This window comes from Chanodichthys erythropterus, chromosome 2 (genome assembly GCF_024489055.1).
Source record: "Chanodichthys erythropterus isolate Z2021 chromosome 2, ASM2448905v1, whole genome shotgun sequence".
In the NCBI taxonomy this organism is placed as follows: domain Eukaryota; kingdom Metazoa; phylum Chordata; class Actinopteri; order Cypriniformes; family Xenocyprididae; genus Chanodichthys; species Chanodichthys erythropterus.
In genome coordinates this window covers 8,821,391-8,846,357 of record NC_090222.1, presented here as the reverse complement: position 1 = coordinate 8,846,357, position 24,967 = coordinate 8,821,391, and the positions used below count along the sequence as shown (strand labels likewise).

Here is a 24,967-nt window from a genome sequence, read left to right as displayed (position 1 = left end):
CTCATCAGGGCCATAGCCCTCCCAGTCCACCAGATACTGGAAACCCCGACCACGGCATCTAACGTCCAAAAGCTTTCTCACAGTGTAAATTGGACAGCTATCCACTAGACGAGGGAGGGGGGGTTTTGAGGAAGAAACAACAGGATTAAGAGGGGACCAAAACACAGGCTTGACCCTGGACACATGAAAAACAGGGTGAACCTGACCAAGAGTGGGAGGAAGCTTGAGCTGTACTGCCACCGGACTCAGGACCTTGGTGATGCGATATGGCCCAATGAACCTGGGTGCCAGCTTACAAGAAGGCACCCGGAGAGGCAGGTCCTTGGTGGATAGCCATACCTTCTGACCGCAAACATACTGGAGAGCCGGAGTCTGATGACGGTCAGCCGCCTTTTTGGTCCATCTGGAAGCCCAGGCCAAGGCCTCCTCAGCCCTCCTCCAGGTGCGTTGACACCGACGGACAAAGGCCAAAGCAGACGGGACCGCGGCTTCGGGTTCCCGTGCAGGGAAAAGAGGAGGTTGATAACCCACAGAACATAGAAAAGGAGACATACCTGTAGACATCACCGGAAGGGAGTTGTGGGAATATTCGACCCACGATAGCTGCTGACTCCAGGAGCTCAGACTATGTGATGCCAGGCAGCAGAGAGCTCGCTTGAGATCCTGGTTGGCTCGCTCGCTCAGTTGGTCTGAGGGTGAAAACCTGAAGACAGACTCGTTGAGGCCCCGATCTGTCTACAGAACTCTTTCCAAAACCGGGAGACAAATTGTGGTCCTCTGTCAAAGACCACATCAGCCGGAAGACCATGGATGCAGAAGACATGGTCCACCACCACCTGCGCCTTCTCATTGGTGGAGGGGAGTTTAGGTAAGGGGATAAAATGAACTGCCTTGGAGAACTGAAAGGGTGCACCTTCCCATCTCTGGGGAACCGCTGGGACAGGACCGTGCCTACCCCGACATCAGAGGCATCCACCTCAACAGTGAATTGCCGTTCAGGATCTGGAAGACAAAGAAAAGGAGCAGAGATGAAACAGGACTTAAGAGCATCAAAGGTCTCCTGAGCCTGGGCATTCCATCTGAACGGTACCTTAGGTGAGGTGAGTGCTGTTAAGGGTGCAGCAACCAGGCTAAAGTTCCGGATGAATCGCCTATAGAAGTTGGCGAACCCCAAGAACCGCTGCAGCGCCTTCCGAGAGTCAGGCATTGGCCACTCAGCCATGGCATTTACCTTAGCGGGATCAGCTTTGATCCCCTCCGTCGAGATGATATGCCCCAAGAACGAAACAGACTTGGTATGGAACACGCACTTCTCCGCCTTGACGTAAAGCTGGTTCTCCAGCAGCCAATGGAGCACCTGACGGACATGTTGAGTGTGTACCTGCAAGAAGGGAGAGAAGATGAGAATATCATCAAGGTATACAAAGACAAATCTGTTCACCATGTCTCTCAACACATCGTTCACCAGGGCCTGGAAGACAGCTGGGGCGTTGGTGAGCCCGAAGGGTAGAACCCGGTATTCAAAGTGTCCCGTTGGGGTGTTAAATGCTGTCTTCCACTCATCCCCCTCGTGTACTAAAAGAGAGTCCAAAACAAGGTCCTAGCGTCGCTTGTGACGCACCGTGGAAGTCATTCTGCCTAGAGTGCTGTCTGTGACGCAGCGTTGAAATCTCACCCAATCTCCAGGTGAGAACGTTGAGATTGCAGAGAGGGACTGGAGCGATACATCCAAGTCTCAACCGACACAAGGATAGTCAGGGCAGGGAGAAGAACAAAATGGTCTGGCAGAATGAGAAAGAAACCAAAGGAAAAAAAACAAAACAGCACTTGGAGCCTAAAAAACACAACATGACTAGACCAGGCAAACAAGAGTATAAGGTCAAAAGCGAAGCATTAGCTCAAAACATACAACAACGGTCAGACAAAAGACTGGGCACAAGAGGATCTAATATATGGGAAAGCTAATGAGGAATAAGTGGCAACAGGTGTGACAGAGAACACAATTGAAGATAGGATAACGAGTGGGAGGGGAAAACGCCCTGACAGCAGAGCACATGGAGAGTTGTCAAAACAAAACTGATGAGCAAGAAGACAGAGCACACAGACACAAGACAACAAAACTTAGCAAATCAGTCTGAAGTCATGACAGTTCTATATAGTATATATATAACACTATAAAAGATACATTTATTGAAAAATAAAGTATCAAAAAGTGAATTAAAATTCATATTTTGGCCTTTGTCGCTTAACATTTGTAAACCAAGAAAGTTAAAACTAATTTGTATGTAAAATATATAAACACTGTACTTGAGCATCTGATTGCCAATGGCATGGCTGTAAAAGTGAACAGCAATAAATAGAATTAATCCAGTGCCATAAAGATGCTCTATAAACATACTACACACTGGCTTTTACAAAATAACAGCTGATGTATGGTTTTAACATGCATGTTCAGTTTCGTTTTCATTTCACTATGTTCTGTTCTTGTTTGCTTGTGTTCCCTTTGCAAGTTTGTCTCCATGTTTTGAGTTATACACATGTTTCTATTTATGTTAAAGGTTTAGTTCACCCAAAAATGAAAATTCTGTCATTTATTACTCCCCCTCATGGCGTTCCATACCCATAAGACCTTCGTTCATCTTCGGAACACAAATTAAGATATTTTTGTTGAAATCCGAAGGCTCAGTGAGGCCCCCATAGCCAGCAATGACATTTCCTCTCTCAAGACCCATTAATGTACTAAAAACATATTTAAATCAGTTCATGTGAGTACAGTGTTCAATATTAATATTATAAGGCAATAAGAATATTTTTGGTGCGCCAAAAAGCAAAACAAAATAACAACTTACATAGTGATGGCCGATTTCAAAACACTGCTTCAGGAAGCTTCGGCGCCTTATGAATTTGTGTCGAATCAGCTGTTCGGAGCACTAAAGTCACGTGATTTCAGCAGTTTGGCGGTTTGACACGAGATCCGAATCATGATTCGACACGCTGATTCATAACACTCTGAAGCTTCCTGAAGCAGTGTTTTGAAGTCGGCCATTACTATACAAGTCGTTATTTTGTTTTTTTAGCCCAACAAAAATATTCTCGTCGCTTTATAATACGGGACTTACGGGTGTGGAACGGCATGAGGGTGAGTAATAAATTACATTATTTTCATTTTTGGGTGAACTAACCCTTTAAATGGTTAGTTCACCCAAAAATGAAAATTATGTCATTAATGACCTCAAGTCATTCCAAACCCGTAAGACCTTCATCTTCGGAACACAGTTTAAGATATTTTAGATTTAGTCCGAGAGCTTTCTGTCCCTCCATTGAAAATGTATGTATGGTATACTGTCCATGTCCAGAAAGGTAATAAAAACATCATCAAAGTAGTCCATGTGAAATCAGGGGGTTAGTTAGAATTTTTTGAAGCATCGAAAATACATTTTGGTCCAAAAATAACAAAAAACTACGACTTTATTCAGCATTGTATTCTCTTCCGGAATCCTTTCCATTGAATTGATTCCACTGAATTGATTCCATTGAATCCTTTCATCTGTCTGCGTCGGTAATGCACTTTTATGTCGCCGTGGTTGTTTTTGGCGATTAGGACATCTGCGACATGCACACTAATGCACCGTTTTTAAAAATATAGCAATACCAAAATACAAACAATGTAGAATAGCTTGAATACAGTGTGCGTCTCCCTCAGACTGTAAACAAAGCTCGGGCGCACCAGATAACACGTCAGCAGTGTCACTGCGGAGTCGTGAACCACACTCCGGAGCAGAAGGGGGCGGTAATGCACCAATAAGCTGGATGCCAACCGCCGTAAAACAGGAAAGAAGAAGTGGAGTCGTGAACGTGGATTGACAACAGACCCGGAAGAGAATACAATGCTGAATAAAGTCGTAGTTTTTGTTATTTTTGAACCAAAATGTATTTTCGATGCTTCAAAATGTTGCAGATGTCCTAATCGCCAAAAACAACCACGGCGACGTAAAAGTGGATTACCAACGCCGACAGGTGAAAGGATTCAATGGAATCAATTAAATGGAAAGGATTCCGGAAGAGAAGACAATGCTGAATAAAGTCGTAGTTTTTGTTATTTTTGGACCAAAATGTATTTTCGATGCTTCAACAAATTCTAACTGACCCTCTGATGACACATGGACTACTTTGATGATGTTTTTATTACCTTTCTGGACATGGACAGTATACCGTACATACATTTTCAATGGAGGGACAGAAAGCTCTCGGACTAAATCTAAAATATCTTAAAGTGTGTTCCGAAGCTGAACGGAGGTCTTACGGGTTTGGAGTGACATGAGGGTGAGTCATTAATGACATAATTTTCATTTTTGGGTGAACTAACCCTTTAATTTTCTCTGTGTATTTAAATCTTGTTCCTTCAGTTTCTTTGTCCAGTATCATCTAAGTTTATGTGGTTGTGTTTACATGTTCTTTTGCGAAATCCTGAGAGTTCCTAGTGGATTTAATAAAGACTGTTTTGTTCTCCATCTCCTTCGCCATGTGCTTTATACTAACAACCATTCACGGCAATGGTATTTCAGTGAGGTCTTTATGCTGCATAAGATGGTTAGAATATTCTGTTTATTTAGCATATTTTAGTTTGACTCATTAGAAAGACTAAGTTCAATATAATTAGAATTTTTCCAGATTTAAATCATCCACTGAAAGTTCCCATTTTCACAAAAATGAACCAAATGGTAAATAAATAAATAAATAAAAATAAATAAATAAATAAAGTAAAATCAAAACATGGAACCAAATCAAAGTCTGTTTTTATCCTTTAATTTTCACAAGTAACATATATATTTAAGGCACCACTACTATGACTTTACATGCTTAACAGATATTACTTTTATTGTTGCAAAAATGTATGGTTTTAAAAGCAAAGTTATTATATTTCCTTAAAATTAAATTCACAATAACATATTTTGCAAGTGGAACATATTTTTGAAAAGCAAGCAATACATAAGTTACACATGCGTTCACCTTCCAAATACAGTTTTGAAATCCAGTGATCTATAGCAAAATTGAGAACTTTAGTCTGCATGTGAGGACTATGGTTTAAGCTTCACTCCCAAACACAGAGCCAGCTCACTCTTCTGAATCTTTCCATCTTTATTCACGTCACAATGATGAAGCAGAACCTCACGGAATTTATCCAGATCCACACCACTGATACTGGGCTGAGAAAAAGAAGAAGGTGTTGGAATAAAGAGAGAAATAGAGAGAAATGTAAAGAGAAGGAAACAGAGTGACACTGCCACTACTGACAAATTATTAGTACAACCCAAAAGTTGGGACTTTTTAAAATGTAAATAAAATGAAAACTAAAAGACTTTCAAATTACATGACCCAATATTTTATTCACAATAGAACATAGATAAGATAACAAATGTTTAAACTGAGAAATTTTACAATTTTATGCACAAAATGAGCTCATTTCAAATTTGATGCCTGCTATAGGTCTCAAAATAGTTGGGACGGGGGCATGTTTACCATGGTATAGCATCTCCTCTTCTTTTCAAAACAGTTTGAAGATGTCTGGGCATCAAGGTTATGAGTTTCTGGAGTTTTGGTATAGGTTTGGTATAGGAGATTTGGTACCCGATATAGGTTTCCAGCAGCTGAAGAGTTTGTGGTCATGTTTGACGTATTTTTCTCTATAGTTGAAAGATCTGGACTACAGGCAGGCCAATTCAGCATCCGGACTCTTCTACGATGAAGCCATGCTGTTGTAATAGCTGCAAGTATGTGGTTTTGCATTGTCTTGCTGAAATACACAAGGCCTTCCCTGAAATAGACGTCATCTGGAGGGGAGCATATGTTGCTCTAAAACCTTTCAGCATTCATAGTGCCTTCCAAAACATGCAAGCTGCTCATACCATATGCACTTATGCACCCCCATACCATCAGAGATGCTGGCTTTTGAACTGAACGCTGATGACACGCTGGAAGGTCTCCCTCCTCTTTGGCCCGGAGGACATGGCGTCCGTGATTTCCAACAAGAAAGTCAAATTTGTACTCGTCTGACCATAGAACACTTTTTCACTTTGAAACAGTCCATTTTAAATGAGCCTTGGCCCACAGGACACAACGGCGCTTCTGGACCATGTTCACATATGGCTTCCTTTTTGCATGATATAGCTTTAGTTGGCATCTGCAGATGGCACGGCGGATTCTGTTTACCAACAGTGGTTTCTGGAAGTATTCCTGGGCCCATTTAGCAATGTCACTGACACAATCAAGCCGATTAATGATGCAGTGTCGTCTGAGGGCCCGAAGACTACGGGCATCCAAAAAAGGTATTCGGCCTTGTCCCTTTTTCACAGAGATTTTCTCCAGTTTCTCTGAATCTTTTGATGATTTGCAAAGCCTTTGCAATTTGATGTTGAGGTTGTTTATAAAGTATTCCACAATCTTTTTACGCACTCTTTCACAACTCTGCCCATCTTTACTTCTGAGAGACTCTGCCTCTCTAAGACATCCCTTTTATAGCTAATCATGTTACAGACCTGATATCAGTTAACTTAATTAGTTGCTAGATGTTCTCCCAGCTGAATCTTTTCAAAATGTCTTGCTTTTTCAGCCATTTGTTGCCCCCTTGTTAACTTTTTTGAGACTTGTAGCAGGCATCAAATTTGAAATGAGCTCATTTAGTGAATAAAAGTGTAAAATTTCTCTGTTTAAACATTGTTATATTATCTATGTTCTATTGTGAATAAAAATATTGGCTCATGTGATTTGAAAGTCTTTTAGTTTGAATTTTATTCAAATTTAAAAAAAAACATCACAACTTTTCCGGAATTTGGGTTGTAGTATTGTAATGCAGTACCAGGGTTGCCAACTTTAGTTGCCTGGCTGGAGTGAGATTTTGATAACATGGGCTGTATCAGTGACACACAATGATTTGAGGTTTTAAGGATCCAATAATTCATTTTTCATTTCCTGTTAATAATGCAAATTAATCAAATAATCTTTGTACTGTCGAAACAAAGTGGTATATTCATGTTATAGTATCTAAAAGGTAGTGTATAAAATATAAGCTTGTTTGTCCATAATTGTAACAAAACCAGCAATCAAAAAAAGTACAAGTAACCTTATTCACCTTATTCCGCCACGCCCATTTTTAATTCTCCGCTCTTCCGCATTTTGTCATCCGACTTCCGCTAAACTGACTCGGCACATCCGTTAGCTAGATCAGTAATTAAAAGATTGTTTATAGCGAGCTATAACTTTAGAAAAATGACAAATAACGTTAATGCAGTAAATGTTTCAAATTGGGAGCACGGAGAAAACTTTATACGACGTCTCATATCGTCACTGTTAACGGCCGTAACTGGTAGACGATATGAAGAAGTGGCCAGAGTAAACCATGGGACTGTCAGGAGTTGATGGAGCAGCATGTAGAGGGTGTAGGTGAAGACGACTGGAATTATTTAAAATCAGTTTTGTTAAAGATAACTTTGTGATTTGTATTTTAGAAAATGTGTAATTTAATAAGTTGTGATAAAATCAGTCGTAAGAGTGTTTGTTGTTATCAGGAAGCTAGACACCTTTTACTGACCTTCATGTAGAGATAATGTTTCAACATTTAATTTTCATATGCAATAAACCAAGATAGAATTAATTTGCAAACTTGACATGACTTATTCTATTTAAATCAGAATACTTCATCCCTTTAAATTGTAAGAGCTCACATTATACGGTTTTATTAAAAAGACACTGACAGCCAACATCTGGCCACATTGTAAAGATAAAAAAACCCCATCACATATGATCATATTGTAAAGGTTTATAGAAATAATTTTAAGATAGACATTTGGTCATATTGTAAAGGTTCATAAAAATATCTACTTACACTATTTACACTGATTAGTTAAAGCAAAACCACAGCACAGACAAACATACCTAAAATCAACATTTATTCATCCTCTACATCAGAAATTGTGTTGCTCAGAAGGGTAAAAGGGGCAAATTCTCTAAATGATCAATTTTAGGGGTGAGGTTAATTTGAACTGTTGTAAGATTTTCAGTCATATGCGCCTGGTGTTGGTGGTGTCTTCTTCAGAGAGTTTTGTGCGTCTCTTGGTGAATGCTGGAATGACAAGTTTCACCTTCCTTTGATATTCAACAGTGTTTTGATCTGTCTGCATTGACAACATTGTATGCGAACTGAACTTAGCTGGGTGATGACATCACTGTTTACTCCAGTGCTGATATAGATAAATTATCATCCTGATATGACCACCCTATACCACCCTAATGATCACCCTGCAATAAATTACGACGCAGCTCCATCAGAGTCGTCAGGAGTTGATCCCACGTGTGTAGCTGGAAACTGTTGGTGTATATATTGGTAAGGTGCTCGGCGGCTGAATGAATGGTGGTTGTTTCTCAGCAGAGTTGTGTACAATGGCGCCAGCTCAACGCATTTCATTCTCATATCAGATGTAGGAGGCTTCAGATTGAGATGTGATTTTGAAGTGTAGTTGTGGTCAGAGACAGATGGATCCTCCCAGTGTGTTTCTGCATCACAGTTCAGGATGTGATCATCCTCATAGTTGATCACTGACGCTCATCAATGCATCTGTGGAAATAATATAACCATACACATTTTTTTACATTAGTAATTATTGATCATGAGAATTAATATAAGATTGCATTACTTTAACAGAATAGTGTGAGAGAGAGATGCATTAAAAACGAGACAGTATACACAATCTCTAACTCTAGTGTTAATAGTTAGGTCAATATCAATATGAGAGATGTAGCTGGCTGGCCTGCTATCACCTGCAATCTCTATAAATTACAGGAATAATGTAAGTAACTTGAGCTATTATTAAACTATAATGTACCACAATCCTATCTTAAATATGTACCATTGTACTATCTTACATATGAAATATATAGGTGGCAATTGTAATAATGCAAGATTCATTGTATTTTGTGAACTGCTCTTTACTGATCTTAACTGTATTCATAGAAGGGACTTCACAAATCTAACGTTAGGTTAACATGTACATGGCTAGCTAAATTAGCTTACCTGAATCTGACAACGTGTTCAGCATCCGCCGTGACTTATTTACCGGAACATCGTAGCCGAGCCATTTCTCGGGGAAAGGGTGTTTGTCAGTCGGCCTCCCGTCCATGAAATGGTACGAACACACATAAGGGCGCTTGGGTGGTCACTTCAAGTTTAGCGCCTTCAGCCATTGCCTCAGGTGCTCCTCTTCTTAAGGTGGTGGGTGTAAATTGTAAAGTGCATCACAACACTCGGACCGCTTCACATTGTATTCGTAACATCGTTGATGCCGTTTCAACTGTTCTCTCTTCTTAATCTAATTGTTATGACAGACCCTAACTGAGCATATAATACTCATCTACCATTACAGATATAGGATTACCGCTAGCGACTGCTAGTTTAGGTCCCTCAACCGGAAGTAAGATGACAAAACGAACGTAATGGCGCCACCCTTGTTGTAGCGGAAAATAAGGTGAATAGTTATAACTGCACATACTTCTTTGAACAAATGGTAGCCATAAATCTGATTAAAAACAAAAGAAAAGTAAAACTTTGAAGCTTCATGAAGCAGTGTTCTGAAATCAGCCAACACTAGATATTGTTGAATAAAGTCGTTATTTTGTTTTTTTTTGGTGCACAAAAAGTATTCTCGTCACTTTATAACAGGGATGGACAACTCCGGTCCTGGAGGGCCAGTATCCAGCAGAGTTTAGCTCCAACCCTAATCAAACACACCTGAACCAGCTAATCAAGGTCTTTAGGATTAGTAGAAAGTTATAGGCAAGTGAGTTTTTATCAGGGATGGAGATAAACTCTGCAGGACACTGGCCCTCCAGGACCGGAGTTGTCCATCCCTGCTTTATAACATTAAGTTTGAACCATTGTAGTGACAAGAAATGTTTTAAATGTAACTTTAGTACCTTTCTGGGCGTTTGAAAGTGTAAATTAACTCATTGAGCAATTGTACAGAGCTGCAGAGCTGATGACATGTAATGTTACTTGTAATGTTATTTAAAGTACATTATGATACATTCTTTGGTTGTTACATATACGTGCAACATTTCAGCCATAAATAAATTATAAATGTTAGGTAGATTGTGTTCGAATTACCTGTCTAACGATGTGTTTATGCTGAAATATAATAAAATAATGGTTTCTGTTTTAAAAATATATATTGAGTGTTGTTATCAGTTGTTATGTGTAGTGAGCTGGCTCACATGATTTAAGTTTCGTGCTTCAGAACTTCTGTTAAGGTTACATAGTGAGTGTCAATGCACCCTAGGTTTTGCAGTGCACTGTAGGACTTTTTAGGGAGTTAACGATCTAGTGTGATTGAGACAGCCCTTAAAATGGCCGACTCCCTGATCAGTGCCCTGATTACTGAACTAGGGAGCTGATTGAGATGCACCCTCTGTCTCTCTGTGAGTTTGTATTGCTTCTGATGAACTGATCAGCATCAGCTGGGGCTCATCATTGCCGTTCTGGATATTCCTCATCGAGGCAGTTTTGGATTACCTGTTGGAGGACTGGTTTGCTTATTGGAGTCTCTGCACTACCATGAAATATTTTGCCATCTGCACCCACAACGTCTGACCCTTGCTATCTTTCCTGCTGTTATTAATGCTATTAAACTGCATTCACTATTGAATCCTCCTTATTTCATGTGACAGTACTATTTAAAGACACCATTAACATGTAGTTAAGTATACCATATAAATGGAATATTAACATAGTTACAATACATTTGAAATGAATTAATGTATAAAAATATGTGGGCAATACATTATAAAGAGATTTTGTATATATTTATCATATATTATTCTTATATTAAGTCCCCCTGTGGTGAAAAGTTTTTAATGTTGTTCATATGTATCTGGTGTTTTTAACATGCTTTAAGACAAACCATGTGCAAAGTCAACACTATTCCTGAGTATTTTCTCTTTAAAACTGAAGTAAACCAAAGACAGTCTCAAACCCACAGTTTGAAATCGTTGGTGTTTCTGACGTCACAAACTACCTTGTAACCAATCATGTCAACGTGCCGGCAGGCTTTAGCATATTACCTATTAACTGACCGCACAAGGGAGTCTCAAAAGAAGGTTATCCCGGTATGTTTTTCTGTTGATATGAAAAACCATGTAGATTTAGCAATATAGCAGCTGTATGACGTATGATGAACTATATGCCTTTCTCCACTGACGTTCTGAGTCGTTCAAAACGTTTGTAAGGATACTGATTGTTAGAAGGCAGCTGTCTGACTCGTGAATGTGAACATGGTTTGAGTAACATTATTAGCTGTTTGATAACATAGTCAAGCAAAACACTAATCATATTAATTACTATTATGTGTCTGACGTTGTAGAGAGCGATACCATTGTCACAATGGCGTTGTGCAGCATTTACCTCAGTAGGTTGACTGAATAGATCTTGTCTGAGCTCATGCGAGTGAGTGGAGGTGGGGCTAATTATCATATTCATATATCCGTGTATATTAAATGAGGCAAAGGTTTAGAGTTTACATTCAAGCTATTTTAAGGCATTAAGAATTTTTTTCACATGAAAAAAACGTTTAACCCTTTAAAACTGCACGTATCATATTTGATACACGAGTTTCTAAGACATATATTGAACCAGTGAGAGCAATACTTTCTTTGAAAACCTGTTGTATCTATTTTGATATGTGTATTCTCCCATCTTGTGGAATTTCACTGTACTGCAGGCAGTAGAGGGGTGAATTTTTAGCTTTTCAAAATGGCGGCTGCGATTGGATCAAGCCAGACGCTTTCGGCAGGAAAATAAAGGCTAATTTCAAGTTGTTAAGGTAAAAAATAATATTGGATTGCGCCTGATATAATTAATTTAACACTTTCTGAATTGAAATAATGCATAATTACTTAATAATTTAATTGTTAAATTACAAGTAAATCGTGTTGGAAATTGTGTATCAAATTTGATACTGCAGGTATTAATGGTGCTTTATGTCTAAACAGTGATGTCAAATTGTAGTAACGTTATCTACTTTATGACTACCACAATGCAAACACACACAATATTGGGATGATTCAATTAATGGCAATTAATGACTGAAATGCCATATTAAAATATATATTGTGTTAAAAATGCACATATTAAATTTGAAACTGCAGGTATAAGGTTCTTTATCCCTGTGTGTCACATTTTTTTTTATGTAATCTACAATATGCCTACCACAATGTCATCTTACAATACATTTAGGTTATTTTTACAGTAACAATTCCTCTAAAATTATAATCAATATGCTGGAATCATCAATTTTTTATGTGTATTTTTAGATGTCAAAAAGATTAGAGGAAGAAAAGAGAAAAAAAAAGCATCTTCAAAATGTAATCGACATAATAATGGATGGCAATTCAAGTGACCTAGAGCAGTTAGAGGAAGAGGAGGATGATGATGAGGAATGGATTCCTCAGGCCATGCATGATGATGGAAGTTCAGACAGCAGTGATGAGGAAGATTATCAAGTCGAAAGTGTAGTCCAGAGCAGCATAGAAGTTGAGGTCCCAACAACACAGGACACATTCAAAAAGCAGTCGGTGAAGGATAATGCAAAAAAGAAAGAATACAGATGGAGAAAAAAACAATTTCAACCTCAATCTGTCGATTTCATTGCATCTGATGAGGAAGGGACAGAAGACAGGTGTAACTGGACTCCATACATGTATTTCAAACAGTTTGTCACTGATGAAATGCTACAGGAAACGGCAGAACAAACAAATCTGTACAGCGTACAAAAAGAGGGCAAGTCAGTAAACACAACTGCCAAAGAGATAGAGAAAGTTCTAGGCATGTACATGCATATGGGGTTAGTACAGATGTCCTGTGTGAGAGCATATTGGGAGATGGAGACAAAGCTTCCTGCAGTTTGTGATGTAATGTCTCGAGATCGGTTTCTGAAATTGCTCACACTGATTCACTTTCAGGACAATTTCAGTGTTTCTGATGATGCAAAGAAAGATAAACTGTGGAAGCTTAGGCCATGGTTACAAAACCTGCAAGAACAGTTTCTTTGCATACCTCCTGAAGAATGTCATGCAGTAGAGAAGTTGTGCTGAAAATGACATCAACACTTCCAGCAGGAAAAAAATCACAAGGTCTTTGCAGACAATTACTTTACATCAGTTCCCCTGGTGCAGCACCTAAAGGAGAGAGAAATCCACTACATTGGCACAATCCGGATGAACAGGATGGCCAACTGCACCATGATGGATGAAAGGGAAATGAAGAAACATGGAAGAGGGTTAATGGACTTCAGAGTGAACCAGGACAACAACATCATTGTAAGATGGTTTGAAAACAAAGCAGTGAACCTGATTTCTTCATTTGTGGGTATTGAACCTGTGGGAAATGTGAAACGCTGGGATCGCAAATCCAAAACTCACATAATGGTTCCCAGACCAGCCATCGTTGAAGCATATAACAAGTTCATGGGAGGCGTCAATCTCCTTGATATGCTGTCTGCACTTTACAAATTCAGCTTCAGATCCCGAAGATGGTACATGTACATCTGGTGGCACACTGTTACAGTGGCAGTCATCAATGCGTGGAACCTCTACAGAAGAAACCAGAAGATGCTAGACCCCAAGATGAAAACCATGGCTCTGCGAAGGTTTCAAGCTTTGGTTGGTACTTCACTCACAAGTGCTGGAAAGGCTAAAAAGGTTGGCCGACCACTATCCTGTCCAGAAGCAGCTCCATCAGCACCCCTTAAAAGGTCAAGCTGCAGTGTGCCCCCGGATGTCAGAAGGGATGCCATGGATCATTTTCCAACATGGGAAACCCGACAAAGATGCAAGCATTGCACCAACAATCACTTCTCACATGTGTACTGTGAGAAGTGTAAGGTGCATCTTTGCCTGAACAAAGACAGAAACTGCTTTCGTGACTACCACAAAGTGAAATAAAAGGACTGGAAAAAAAGATCTATGTAAAAAAAAAAAAAAAAAGAGAAAAACTGCCTAAAATGTTCTATGTTTTCAAACTGTTAAAGGCATAATAGATTTTTTGTATCTAAAATCTACACTGTTGTAAGCAAAACGTTCCCAAAAAGCCTGATGTATCAAATGTGATAAAAAAAATATATCATAAACAAAATGAGTTGGCAAAAATTTTTTTTTTTGATTTTGATTCAAGGCTTAATAAACATCTAATTTCCAAAAATATATAATTTTCTGCCATTTTTTTAATGTGTCAGGCTTTAAAGGGTTAAATATGTAATTTTGGTGATCAAAGAAGAGTTTTAAGGGATAAAATTATTGACTACAGGGGGACTTTAAATAATTCATAAGTGTGTCTGATGAGTATATTTAAAAGTGTATGAAAGATGGGTTCAAGTGTACTACAAGTGGTAACTAAATACATTTTTTAATACAGAGATAGTATGTTAAAAGATAGTATGTTTTAGTTCATGTTCATGGTGTCTCTAAATAGCATAGTGAGTACACTTAGATGTTCCTTAAAATTATCTTAAGAAGTACTAAAGAAGAATTTTTAGTATATTAAGTACAAAATTAGTACATGGAAATAGGGCACTTTGAGTACATTATGGAAGTGTACAAAGTGTACTGAAATAAAGTGTATTTTAGTATACTTGTTTTTTACCTGGGAGTCCTGGGGCCTCATTTATAAAACTTTCCTTAGATTTCATCCTAAAAGTGTTTGTACACACAAAAGCTAGATTCTGCGCACGCACAAAAGTTTTCAGATTTATAAAACCATGCGTACACCAGAACCTGTGCAAAAATCCCTTTATAAAACACAGTCAGCTAAAGATTGTGTGTACGAGCATCTCCACCCTGTCTCCTCCATATATGTAGTTTACAATGCCTAGTTATCCTATGCATAACCTCATCTGCTTATCATTTCCATGCATATTCCCATCCACTTAACACCGTCAAAGGTGCAAGGCATTGGAAAATATTGGATACAGACTATAAATGCCGTTTGTGCCATACACATTACATTGCCAAAAATCATCCAATATCATTATGTTTTAGAATAAATATATCAAAACTACATAAACACAAAACTGTGTAAATCACTTATCAGATAAAGTTTTTAGAATAGAGTTGATTCATTCATTTAAACTGGCCAAATAGTATTTTAATTCAAATTATTTAGTTCATTTTAAACAGTATTTAATTCAAACAATTCAAATCAAATCAAATTCATGCTGTTTTACTGAAAATCATATCATCCCTTTTAATTGGGGGGAATGCTGATACAATAGCTAATGCTGTTTGCTATGGAAACCACAAACAACATTAATGAGGAGGACATTGTTGCTAATTTATTATTCATGCTATTTAACTTTTAAAGAAAAGCTGGAGTTAATCGACAAAGGAAGACCTACACCAGAGCTTAATTTTGTGCAGAAAGCCAAAGCTTTTTAAAGCATTTCAAAAACAGCAATTAAGTGATTCCCTGGATGACAGCATCAATCAAGAAACTTACCTTTATTGCTGGAATTGTTTGGTGTTTGTTTAAGTTATTTAAAATCTAATAGGTTAAGTAACTGATTTTATTCTGGCCGCCATTTCCACTGTTATTTTGCAGAATTACAGGTTTAGTCTGTAAATTTACTAACTGAGCGACCATGCACATTTGCTGTAATAATGATATTTCTGTCATGACAACTCTCTGAGAGATTGGCATGGCAATGGATATGGCAATTTAATGTATTTGATCTTGAATAGATCTGCTATGCTGCTGCTGCTGTTGATTATTGCTGATGCTGCAGAATAAATACTGAGACTTGCTTGCTACTTTCAATTACATTCACAGACAAACTGATATAAGCATGCAAGACATGCTGCTGCTGCTGCAAATATAACACACATGAATAGCCCCCCAACAAACAGGAGACTCGTGAAATACAGCCCCTGGCAAAAATTATGGAATCACCACACTTAGAGGATATTCACTCAGATTGTTTACTTTATAGCAAATAAACATATCACAGATATGACACAAAAAAGGTTTTGTTCAATAGCTTAACATTCTGGCTTCAGGAAACATACCTCAAACACTTTTTATTATTATTATTGGCATGTCTTTTTCCAGAGCAAGTAGAGGGAAAAAGTATGGAATCACTCAATGTTGAGGAAATAAATATGGAATCATCTGTAATAATGTAATAATGGATTATAAAACTCCTTCAACAAGAAATTTTAATACAAAGTATGGCCAAAGAAGTTGGTTGCTCCCAGTCAGCTGTGTCTAAAATTTGGTGCAAGTATAAACTAAATGAGAAGGTTATAAAGCAAGACATATGGCACTCCAAGAAAGACGTCAAAGCGCCAAGATAGAAATCTCAAAGCAATATGCCTTTACTAATAGAAAACGCACAACAAAAAAGAAAAACAGACAGAATCAGGAGCCAATTTTTGTGACAGAACTGTAAAAACCAGCTTGAACTTACATATAGAGCTTACTGAGCTTACATATAGAAAAGTCAAATGAAAATGAGTACTAACACTTAAACAAAAGAAAACAAGGTTACAGTGGGCTAAAGAGAAGCAATCATGGATTCATGGATGATTGGATGAAAGTGTCATTCAGTGAAGAATCGTGAATCTTCATTAGCCAAGGAGATTATGCTGGAACTTTTGTCAATTGCCATTCTAATGAAAAGTATAAGTTGACTGCTTAAAGAAAACAATCAAATTTACCAACTCATTTATAATATGGGGGTGCATGTCAGGTAAAGGACCAGGGGAGATGACACTCATTACCTTAACAGTAAATGCACTGGTGTACACTGAAATTGTTGACACTTTTCTCATTCCATTGATAGAAAATAGGTTTGGTGATGATGAAATAATTTTTCAGGATGGTAATGCATCTTGCCACAGAGCAAAGAGTGTCAAAGCTTTTCTTCAAGAAAGGCATATCAACTCAAAAACATGGCCAGCAAACAGTCTAGATCTCAATTCAATTGGAAATTTATGGTGGAAATTATAAACACTGGTCCATGACAAGGCTCCACCCTGCAAAGCTGATCTGTCAAACGCTATTCGAGAAAGTTGAAACAAGCTTGATGGGGATTATTGTTTTTCATTAATGAAGTTCATGCCTCAAATAATTTAGGTTGCCAAAAGCCAGAGGACGAGCAACAATTGTTTTTTTGTTGATGATTTCATATTTTTTCCTCAACATTGAGTGATTCCATACATACTTGATTGCTCCTGTCTGCGTCGATTGCTCCTGTCTGCCTTGCTGCCTCGGCCTCGCTGCTGGTGTTTGCGTCTCTGTATAGCTTTGTTTTCTCTTACTTTTATTGAATCTCTTACTTTTATTCATTAATGCTTATATTATTATTATTGCCTACCACATTAATCTGACGTCGCTAGCCTGTAATCTTTGAATCTAAATCGCTGTTACAACACGTTTGCATCTCGCTTGATAACTTGTCATCAGTCTCGCGCGCTCATTTTCAACGCGTTCATCAAACAGCTGTAGTAACTCGGATCAGTCTACAGTGGTAACTCGGATCAGTCTACAAACACGGTGAGTCATGTCATCCTTTCCCACTGTTATCTCCTGTTCAGTTTGTCACATGTTCAGTGTAGCTCTCTCTGTCAGCGACGAGGGATTTACATGTCATAAATGTAGGGAAATAGTCAGGCTGACAGAGAGAATCTCAGAATTAGAGACACGCATCCAAACTTTAATCGAGGATAGTAAGAATGCAGGGGCTTCAGATATTGTTTTGGATGCGACTAGCTTAGTGAACTCTGTACATTGTTTGGTTCCGGCTCTAGAGCCCGCACAGCAGGGCACTTGGGTAACGGTGAGGCGGCCTAGCCGCGGAAAACACCACTCTTCCGTTCCATTAAGAACATCAAACAGGTTCTCCCCACCCACTGAGAATCCTGTTGAAAGTCCCCTTGTTATTGGCGATTCCATTACACGGAACGTGAAAATAGAGACACCAGCCACCATAGTCACATGTTTGCCGGGAGCCAGAGCATCTGACATCAAAGCTAATTTAAAAGTGCTGGCTAATGCTAATCGTAAATACTCTAAAATTATTATTCACGTCAGCACAAATGATGTTCGAATCGGAGATCACTAAAATTAACATTAAAGAGGTGTGTTAACTCACAAGTACAATGTCAGGAGAAGTAATTTGTTCTGGCCCTCTTCCTGTTCGTAGGGGTGATGAGATAGTTAGCAGATTATCATCACTCAATGGCTGGCTGTTTAAGCGGTGTCCGCAGAATAATATAGGTTTCATAGACAATTGGAAAAGTTTTTGGGGCAGACCTGACCTGTTGAAAAGAGATGGTATTCATCTGTCCCGGGATGGTGCTGCTCTTCTCTCTAGTAATATGGCACATAGTCTCAGAACAGGCTAAACCGACCGTCTGCTGGCTGCCTCACTTTACAGAAGTCAGATAATTCCCAACACATAGAAACTCTTTCACCTAGATATTATCACATAGAGACTGTGTCTGTACCCCGAATTAGTAAAAACAAAAAACTTCCAAACCCATTAAATGGTAAAAATGTAATTGATGTTCAACAAATAAAAAATAGAGATAATAATGATAAACAAATGATAAAGCTTGGGTTGTCAAATATTAGATCACTTTCTTCAAAAGCACTTATTGTAAACGATATTATCACAGACAGTAATCTAGATGTGCTGTTTTTGACAGAAACCTGGCTAAAACCGGACGATTACATTACTTTAAATGAGTCTAGTCCTCAAGGTTATGATTATCGACACAATCCTCGACAGAAAGGAAAAGGGGGAGGTGTTGCTGTAATTTGTAGTTATATTTACAGTACCAGCCAGTAGTCTTTCAAATATAATTCCTTCGAAGTGATGGTGCTTTACGTAACATTATGTAAGTTGACATTTGTGTTGGCTACTGTATACAGGCCACCAGGACACCATACAGACTTTATTAAAGAGATTGCCGATTTTCTATCAGAATTAGTACTAGCTGCAGATAAAGTCCTTGTTGTTGGTGATTTTAATATCCATGTAGATAATCAAAAAGACTCATTGGGATTGGCATTTACAGACATTCTAAACTCTATTGGTGTTAGACAACACGTGTCGTAATCATACTTTAGATCTAATATTGTCACATGGAATCGATATTGATGCCGTTGAAATTCTGCAGCAGAGTGACAACATCTCAGATCATTATCTAATCTTGTGTATACTACATTTAGTCAAACAGGCTAAACTGCCTCCCTGCCATAAATATGGTAGAACCATCACTTCTACCACTAAAGATTGCTTTATAAATAATCCTCCTGATCAGTTTCAGCACCTTAGCATACCAGACAGCTAAGAAGACCTCGATATTGCAACAGAAACTATTACCTCTGTCTTTTCCAGCACATTAGACTCAGTTGCTCCTTTGCGTTTAAAAAAAGATTAAGGAAATTAATCCAACACCATGGTACAATGAGCACACTCAGGCCCTAAAAACAGCAGTTAGAAAAATGGAGCGCAGCTGGAAGAAAACAAAACTAGAAGTATTTTGCATTTCGTGGAGAGAGAAAATGACTGAGTACAGAAAGGCCTTAAAAACTGCTAGATCTGCCTATTTTTCAAAACTTTTAGAAGAACATAAACACAACCCTAGGTATTTATTTGATACAGTGGCTAAATTAACATGAAATAAAGCTTCAACTTCTGATGTTTCCAAAGAGCACAGCAGTAATGACTTTATGAACTTCTTTACTTGCAAGATTGATAATATTAGAGAAAAAATTATAACCATGCAACCATCTACTAGTCTTGTGTCAGACAGTGCATTGTAGTGTCCCTTAGGAAAAATTCAATTCATTTACTGCTTTAGGAGAGGAAGAATTGTCTAAACTTGTTAAATCATCAAAATCATCCATATGTATGTTAGACCCTATACCGACTAAGCTATTGAAAGAGATGCTTCCAGAGGTCATAGATCCTCTTCTTAATATTGTTAATTCATCTTTATCGCTAGGATACGTACCAAAAACCTTTAAGCTGGCTGTTATTAAACCTCTTATTAAAAAAACACAACTTGATCCTAGAGAATTAGTCAATTACAGGCCGACCTCAAATCTCACTTTTCTGTCAAAAATACTAGAAAAGGCAGTTTCATCACAACTATGTTCCTTTTTAGAAATAAATAGTATCTGTGAAGATTTCCAGTCAGGATTTAGACCATACCATAGTACTAAGACTGCTCTCATTCGAGTTACTAATGACTTGCTCTTATCATCAGATCGTGGTTGTATCTCTCTATTAGTGTTACTGGATCTTAGTGCTGTATTTGACACTATCGATCACAATATTCTTCTAAACAGACTCGAAAACTATGTTGGCATTAGTGGAATTGCATTGGCATGGTTCAAATCATACTTATCTGACCGTTATCAGTTTGTAGTAGTAAACGATGAGATGTCATATCAATCATAAGTTAAATATGGAGTACCGCAAGGCTCAGTACTAGGTCCGTTGCTTTTTATTCTGTACATGCTACCGTTGGGAGATATCATTAGGAAGCATGGCATTAGTTTTCATTGTTACACTGATGATACTCAGCTCTACATTTCTTCGTGCCCTGACGAAAATCACCAATTCGCTAAATTAACAGAATGTATAGCTGATATAAAAAATTGGATGACCAGTAATTTCCTACTACTAAATTCAGGAAAAACAGAGATTCTAATTTTTGGACCGAAAACTTCTTCACGCAATAATCTAGAATACTGTCTAACACTTGATGGCTGCTCTGTTAAGTCTTCGTCGTGAGTTAGGAACCTGGGTGTGCTCTTTGATACCAATATTTCATTTGAAGGCCATGTTACTAGCATCTGTAAAACTGCATTCTTCCATCTTAAAAATATATCTAAACTACGACATATGCTCTCAATGAAGAATGCAGAACAGTTAGTTCATGCGTTCATGACCTCAAGGTTAGATTTCTGTAACGCTCTACTGGGTGGTTGTTCCTCCCGCTTGATAAATAAACTACAGCTCGTACAAAATGCAGCAGCTAGAGTTCTTACTAGAACTAGGAAGTATGACCATATTAGCCCAGTTCTGTCGTCACTGCATTGGCTTCCTGTTAAACATCGTATAGATTTTAAAATCTAGCTAAATACTTACAAAGCACTAAATGGTTTAGCTCCCCAGTACCTAAGTGAGATCTTAATACATTATAGTCCTTCACGTTTATTGCGATCTCAGAATTCAGGCCAGCTGATAATACCTAGAATATCAAAATCAACTGCAGGCGGTAGATCCTTCTCCTATTTGGCACCTAAACTCTGGAACAATCTTCCTAGCATTGTTCGGGATGCAGACACACTCTAGTCAGTTTAAATCTAGACTAAAAACCCATCTCTTTAACCTGGCATACACATAACACATTATCAATTTATATTTTCAAATCCGTTAAAGGATTATTAGGCTGCATAAATTAGGTCAGCCGGAACCGGGAACACTTCCTATAACACCAGATGTACTCGTTACATCAGAAAAAGAATGTCATCTACGCTAATATTAGTCTTTCTGTTTATCCCGAGGTTTACCGTAGTCAACCGGATCTGGGCCTTATCCAGCTGAGACCAAGGACCGGTGCCATGACACGACCACAACGCAGCCCTGAAGTATCAGCAGAGGTTGAGTCAACTAGATCATCCATTGTGAAGACATCATCAACACGACAGCCAGTGCCACAGTTCCTCAACAGACCGTCCATACCGGCGTGATGAATACGATCCTCAACTGGATGGAACTGAAATAAATACTTTGATTGTTGCGATCCTATCTGACTTATGATAGCAACATGATTGTAACAAAGCACTGTTCGCCAGAGGAGAACTGGCCCCCCGACTAAGCCTGGTTTCTCCCAAGGTTTTTTTTTCTCCATTTCAACACCTATTTGCCACTTGTTTGCCACCTGATGTCACCTGATGGAGTTTGGGTTCCTTGCCGCTGTCGCCTTTGGCTTGCTTAGTTGGGGACACTTGACATTTGATATTCAATAGTATTCTTGACATTTATTCAACAGTGCTTCTGATCTGCCTGCATTGACACTATTATTTAAGAGCTGCTGTGCAGCCAAATTATGTACCAGTTATCAATGTAAAGCTGCTTTGACACAATCTGCATTGTAAAAAGCGCTATATATATAAAGGTGACTTGACTTGACTTATATGCCATTGAAAACAGTTCAGTCACCAGTTGCCATTGAAAACAGTTGTCACCATATTCCGCTGAAATGCACACACCGATTGTGTGATGATGCAATTACATGTAATAACGATTTTCACTTTATTACTTTTTGTTTAATTTTGGAGATAACTCTCAGGCTCACTCTGATATTCGCTTGTGGCAGTGCTTTAGTGGGCCGGTACGCATCGGTACTCAGTACCGCCACTTCCAAATATAGCTCTTGAGCGTACCGCCACCTCTCCGTGCGCCCAGAACGTGCTTTTAGCGTACCGGTACGCTCATTTGGACATCTGTTTTACTAGAGGTTTTAATCCTTTGCCTGCGCTGCCGCTTTTCAGAGTGCCCTTCACAATGCACGCTTCCTAATTCGTCCCACCGAGAGCAGAGACTACATTACCCATACACCCTTGAGTTTTACAAGTGAAAAGCACATGCGTCGCTTTTGCCGCCCTCAGTGTCAACAACTCAACGTGGCCGAAGAGGGTGTGTAAAACGCGCACACTCGGCTCGGTAAAAATACAAATACAGTGTACAACACTTAATATGCTCTCCTGGCTTCAGACTCTGAGTACTAAAAGAACACGGTCAGAATCGGATAACTCGCTGGCTGACACCCCACCAAGCCAGAATGATATCGCTGCAGGTCAGACGCAAGCTAATGAAAGCAGCACTTGTGCCGCGGTCGAGAACCGTGTGTTTTATAATTTATTTTATGTACATTTTGTTAAAAAAAATTCAATACCCTTTTGCACATTTTATTTATGTTCAGTAGCTCTTTCTAGCTCAAACAAATCCACAAACTAATAAAAGGATTTTTTTTTTTTTTTATATATAAGGTCGTCTGTTGACTGCTGTAGATAAAACCCCTTCAATATAGTTGTTGTTACCTCAGGGGATGAGGGGTGTCATCAAAAAAAACAAAAAAAAAACAAACAAAAAAAAAGGCTATAATAGAGTACCGGCACCTCTTTTGGGCCACTTAAAGCACTGGCTTGTGGCATTTCTTGTCAAAGGTAACTTATGCAGTATACTATAGAAGTAGGCTGATTCTACTGTAGGTAGGCTGATTTTAGGGTGACTTTACTTTTTCCCATTAAGGGAAGGCGTGATAGGGCCAAGATTTGAAAGTCATGGTTAGTTACTGCATCACACACTGGTAAGTTTTTTCTTCTAAACTACAGACTCTGGAGATCTCATATTTGTCTCCTCTAAAGTTTGGAAGAGATCTAAACAACATCACACACTGTGACATCTGTTTATATTCGCTGATCAAGGTTTATATGTGAGTAAAAGCCTACATTAAATCTGTTCATCATAAAAAGTGATTTTGTCTCTTCAGAAAATTAGGACAAAACTGCTCTATTCATATGGATTAGTTTGCAGTTGCAGATCAAAAAGATCTTCCAAGCTTTATAATGGCAGTGAACGGGAGGTTAAAAAAAGGCATTCTGGAGCAAAGTAAAGGGTTTTAGAAAACACCGGCACATAGGCTTACGAGGGCTCGACATACGCTTGTCCGGGACTGCGGGACAAGTGAATTTTTTGAAGTGAAAGAGAATTTTACTTGCCTGACCAGATAAGTAGCTTGAATAAAATGTCAATAACAACCAAAACGCGAGAATGATTAATCTAGCTTAAGTGGCGACTGATAGTGGATGTACTGGCGGTGATATAGGCCAATTTCACACTTCCGGGTTTTTGGCTTCCGGAACGATCCACGCAGTGTAAAAGCTTTTCCGGTTACAGTGATAGATAGCCTCGATCAGAACCAGCTCGGGAATCAAAGTCGTTTTACGAATTAAATGTCATGAAAATGTTTGAACGTTCTTGGTGAATTATTGGTGAGACTACAGAGCTCTCATTAAGAGCTAAATTTAATAAATAATTTGAAGTGATGGCGGTTAAACTGGTTATTCTTCGTGTATGTTTGGCGCGGCTGTGCATTATCGCGCTCCACGTGCTGTACAGACGGTGCCTGCGTCTCAACGTGCATACTATCCATCCTAAATAGTAGTCTATGTGTAATATTCAGTGCTTTTAGGGTGGATAGTATGTACATTGGGATGTATAGAGTGCTTTTAGCGACGTGCTGTTTTTTTTTTTTATTTTATTATTAATAAATTATATAAATAATGTTCGTCGTACGTAATACGATCGGGGAAATTGCTGAATGAGTAGCTGCGTAGCCTTTACTGTATGACAGCTGGTAATATAATCCACCTGCCGGTAAATTCAACGGTCTTAGCGGCCGTACAAGCTACAAACCAGTAGAAAATAATTTCTTTGTAGATTATACAAAAGCGACTTGGAAAACAGACAAAACAGAAAAGGTAAGAAGCGATATTTGCGAAAAGAGCATATCAATCTAATAGCCGTAGACGCATAGCGGAACTAACTTTACCCTGCGTCACGTGATTTCCGATTCTTGTGAAAAAGGCCTATATATTGCGCTGTTGAGGATCACGTAACCTCTTGAGGAGAATTCAAAACAAATGAGCTCTGTTCACACAAACTCCGTTATCATGTTGCAATAAAAATTCAATGGAGTTTAGCTTGCTATTTACGACATATGATAAAGTTAAGCATCACACGACCGAAAGTGCTGAATTCCTGAATATGACCTCGATTGAAATTGACACTAATTTCATACAACAGTTCAATAAACAAGTAGTTAATATCAATCACTTACGTTTTAG

General features: G+C 38.6%; 1 protein-coding gene across 2 annotated transcripts in view; it reads right to left on the bottom strand.

The window, feature by feature from the left end:
• Positions 1–5,072: 5,072 nt before the first annotated feature.
• Positions 5,073–24,967, bottom strand: part of scgn (secretagogin, EF-hand calcium binding protein) — a 190,671-nt gene continuing 170,776 nt past the window's right edge. For both annotated transcript variants that reach the window (XM_067392248.1, XM_067392237.1), the window contains one exon: positions 5,073–5,207. In XM_067392248.1, coding sequence (XP_067248349.1) covers positions 5,079–5,207 — 129 coding nt within the window. In that variant the 3' untranslated portion in view covers positions 5,073–5,078. The remainder of the gene's footprint in view (positions 5,208–24,967) is intronic.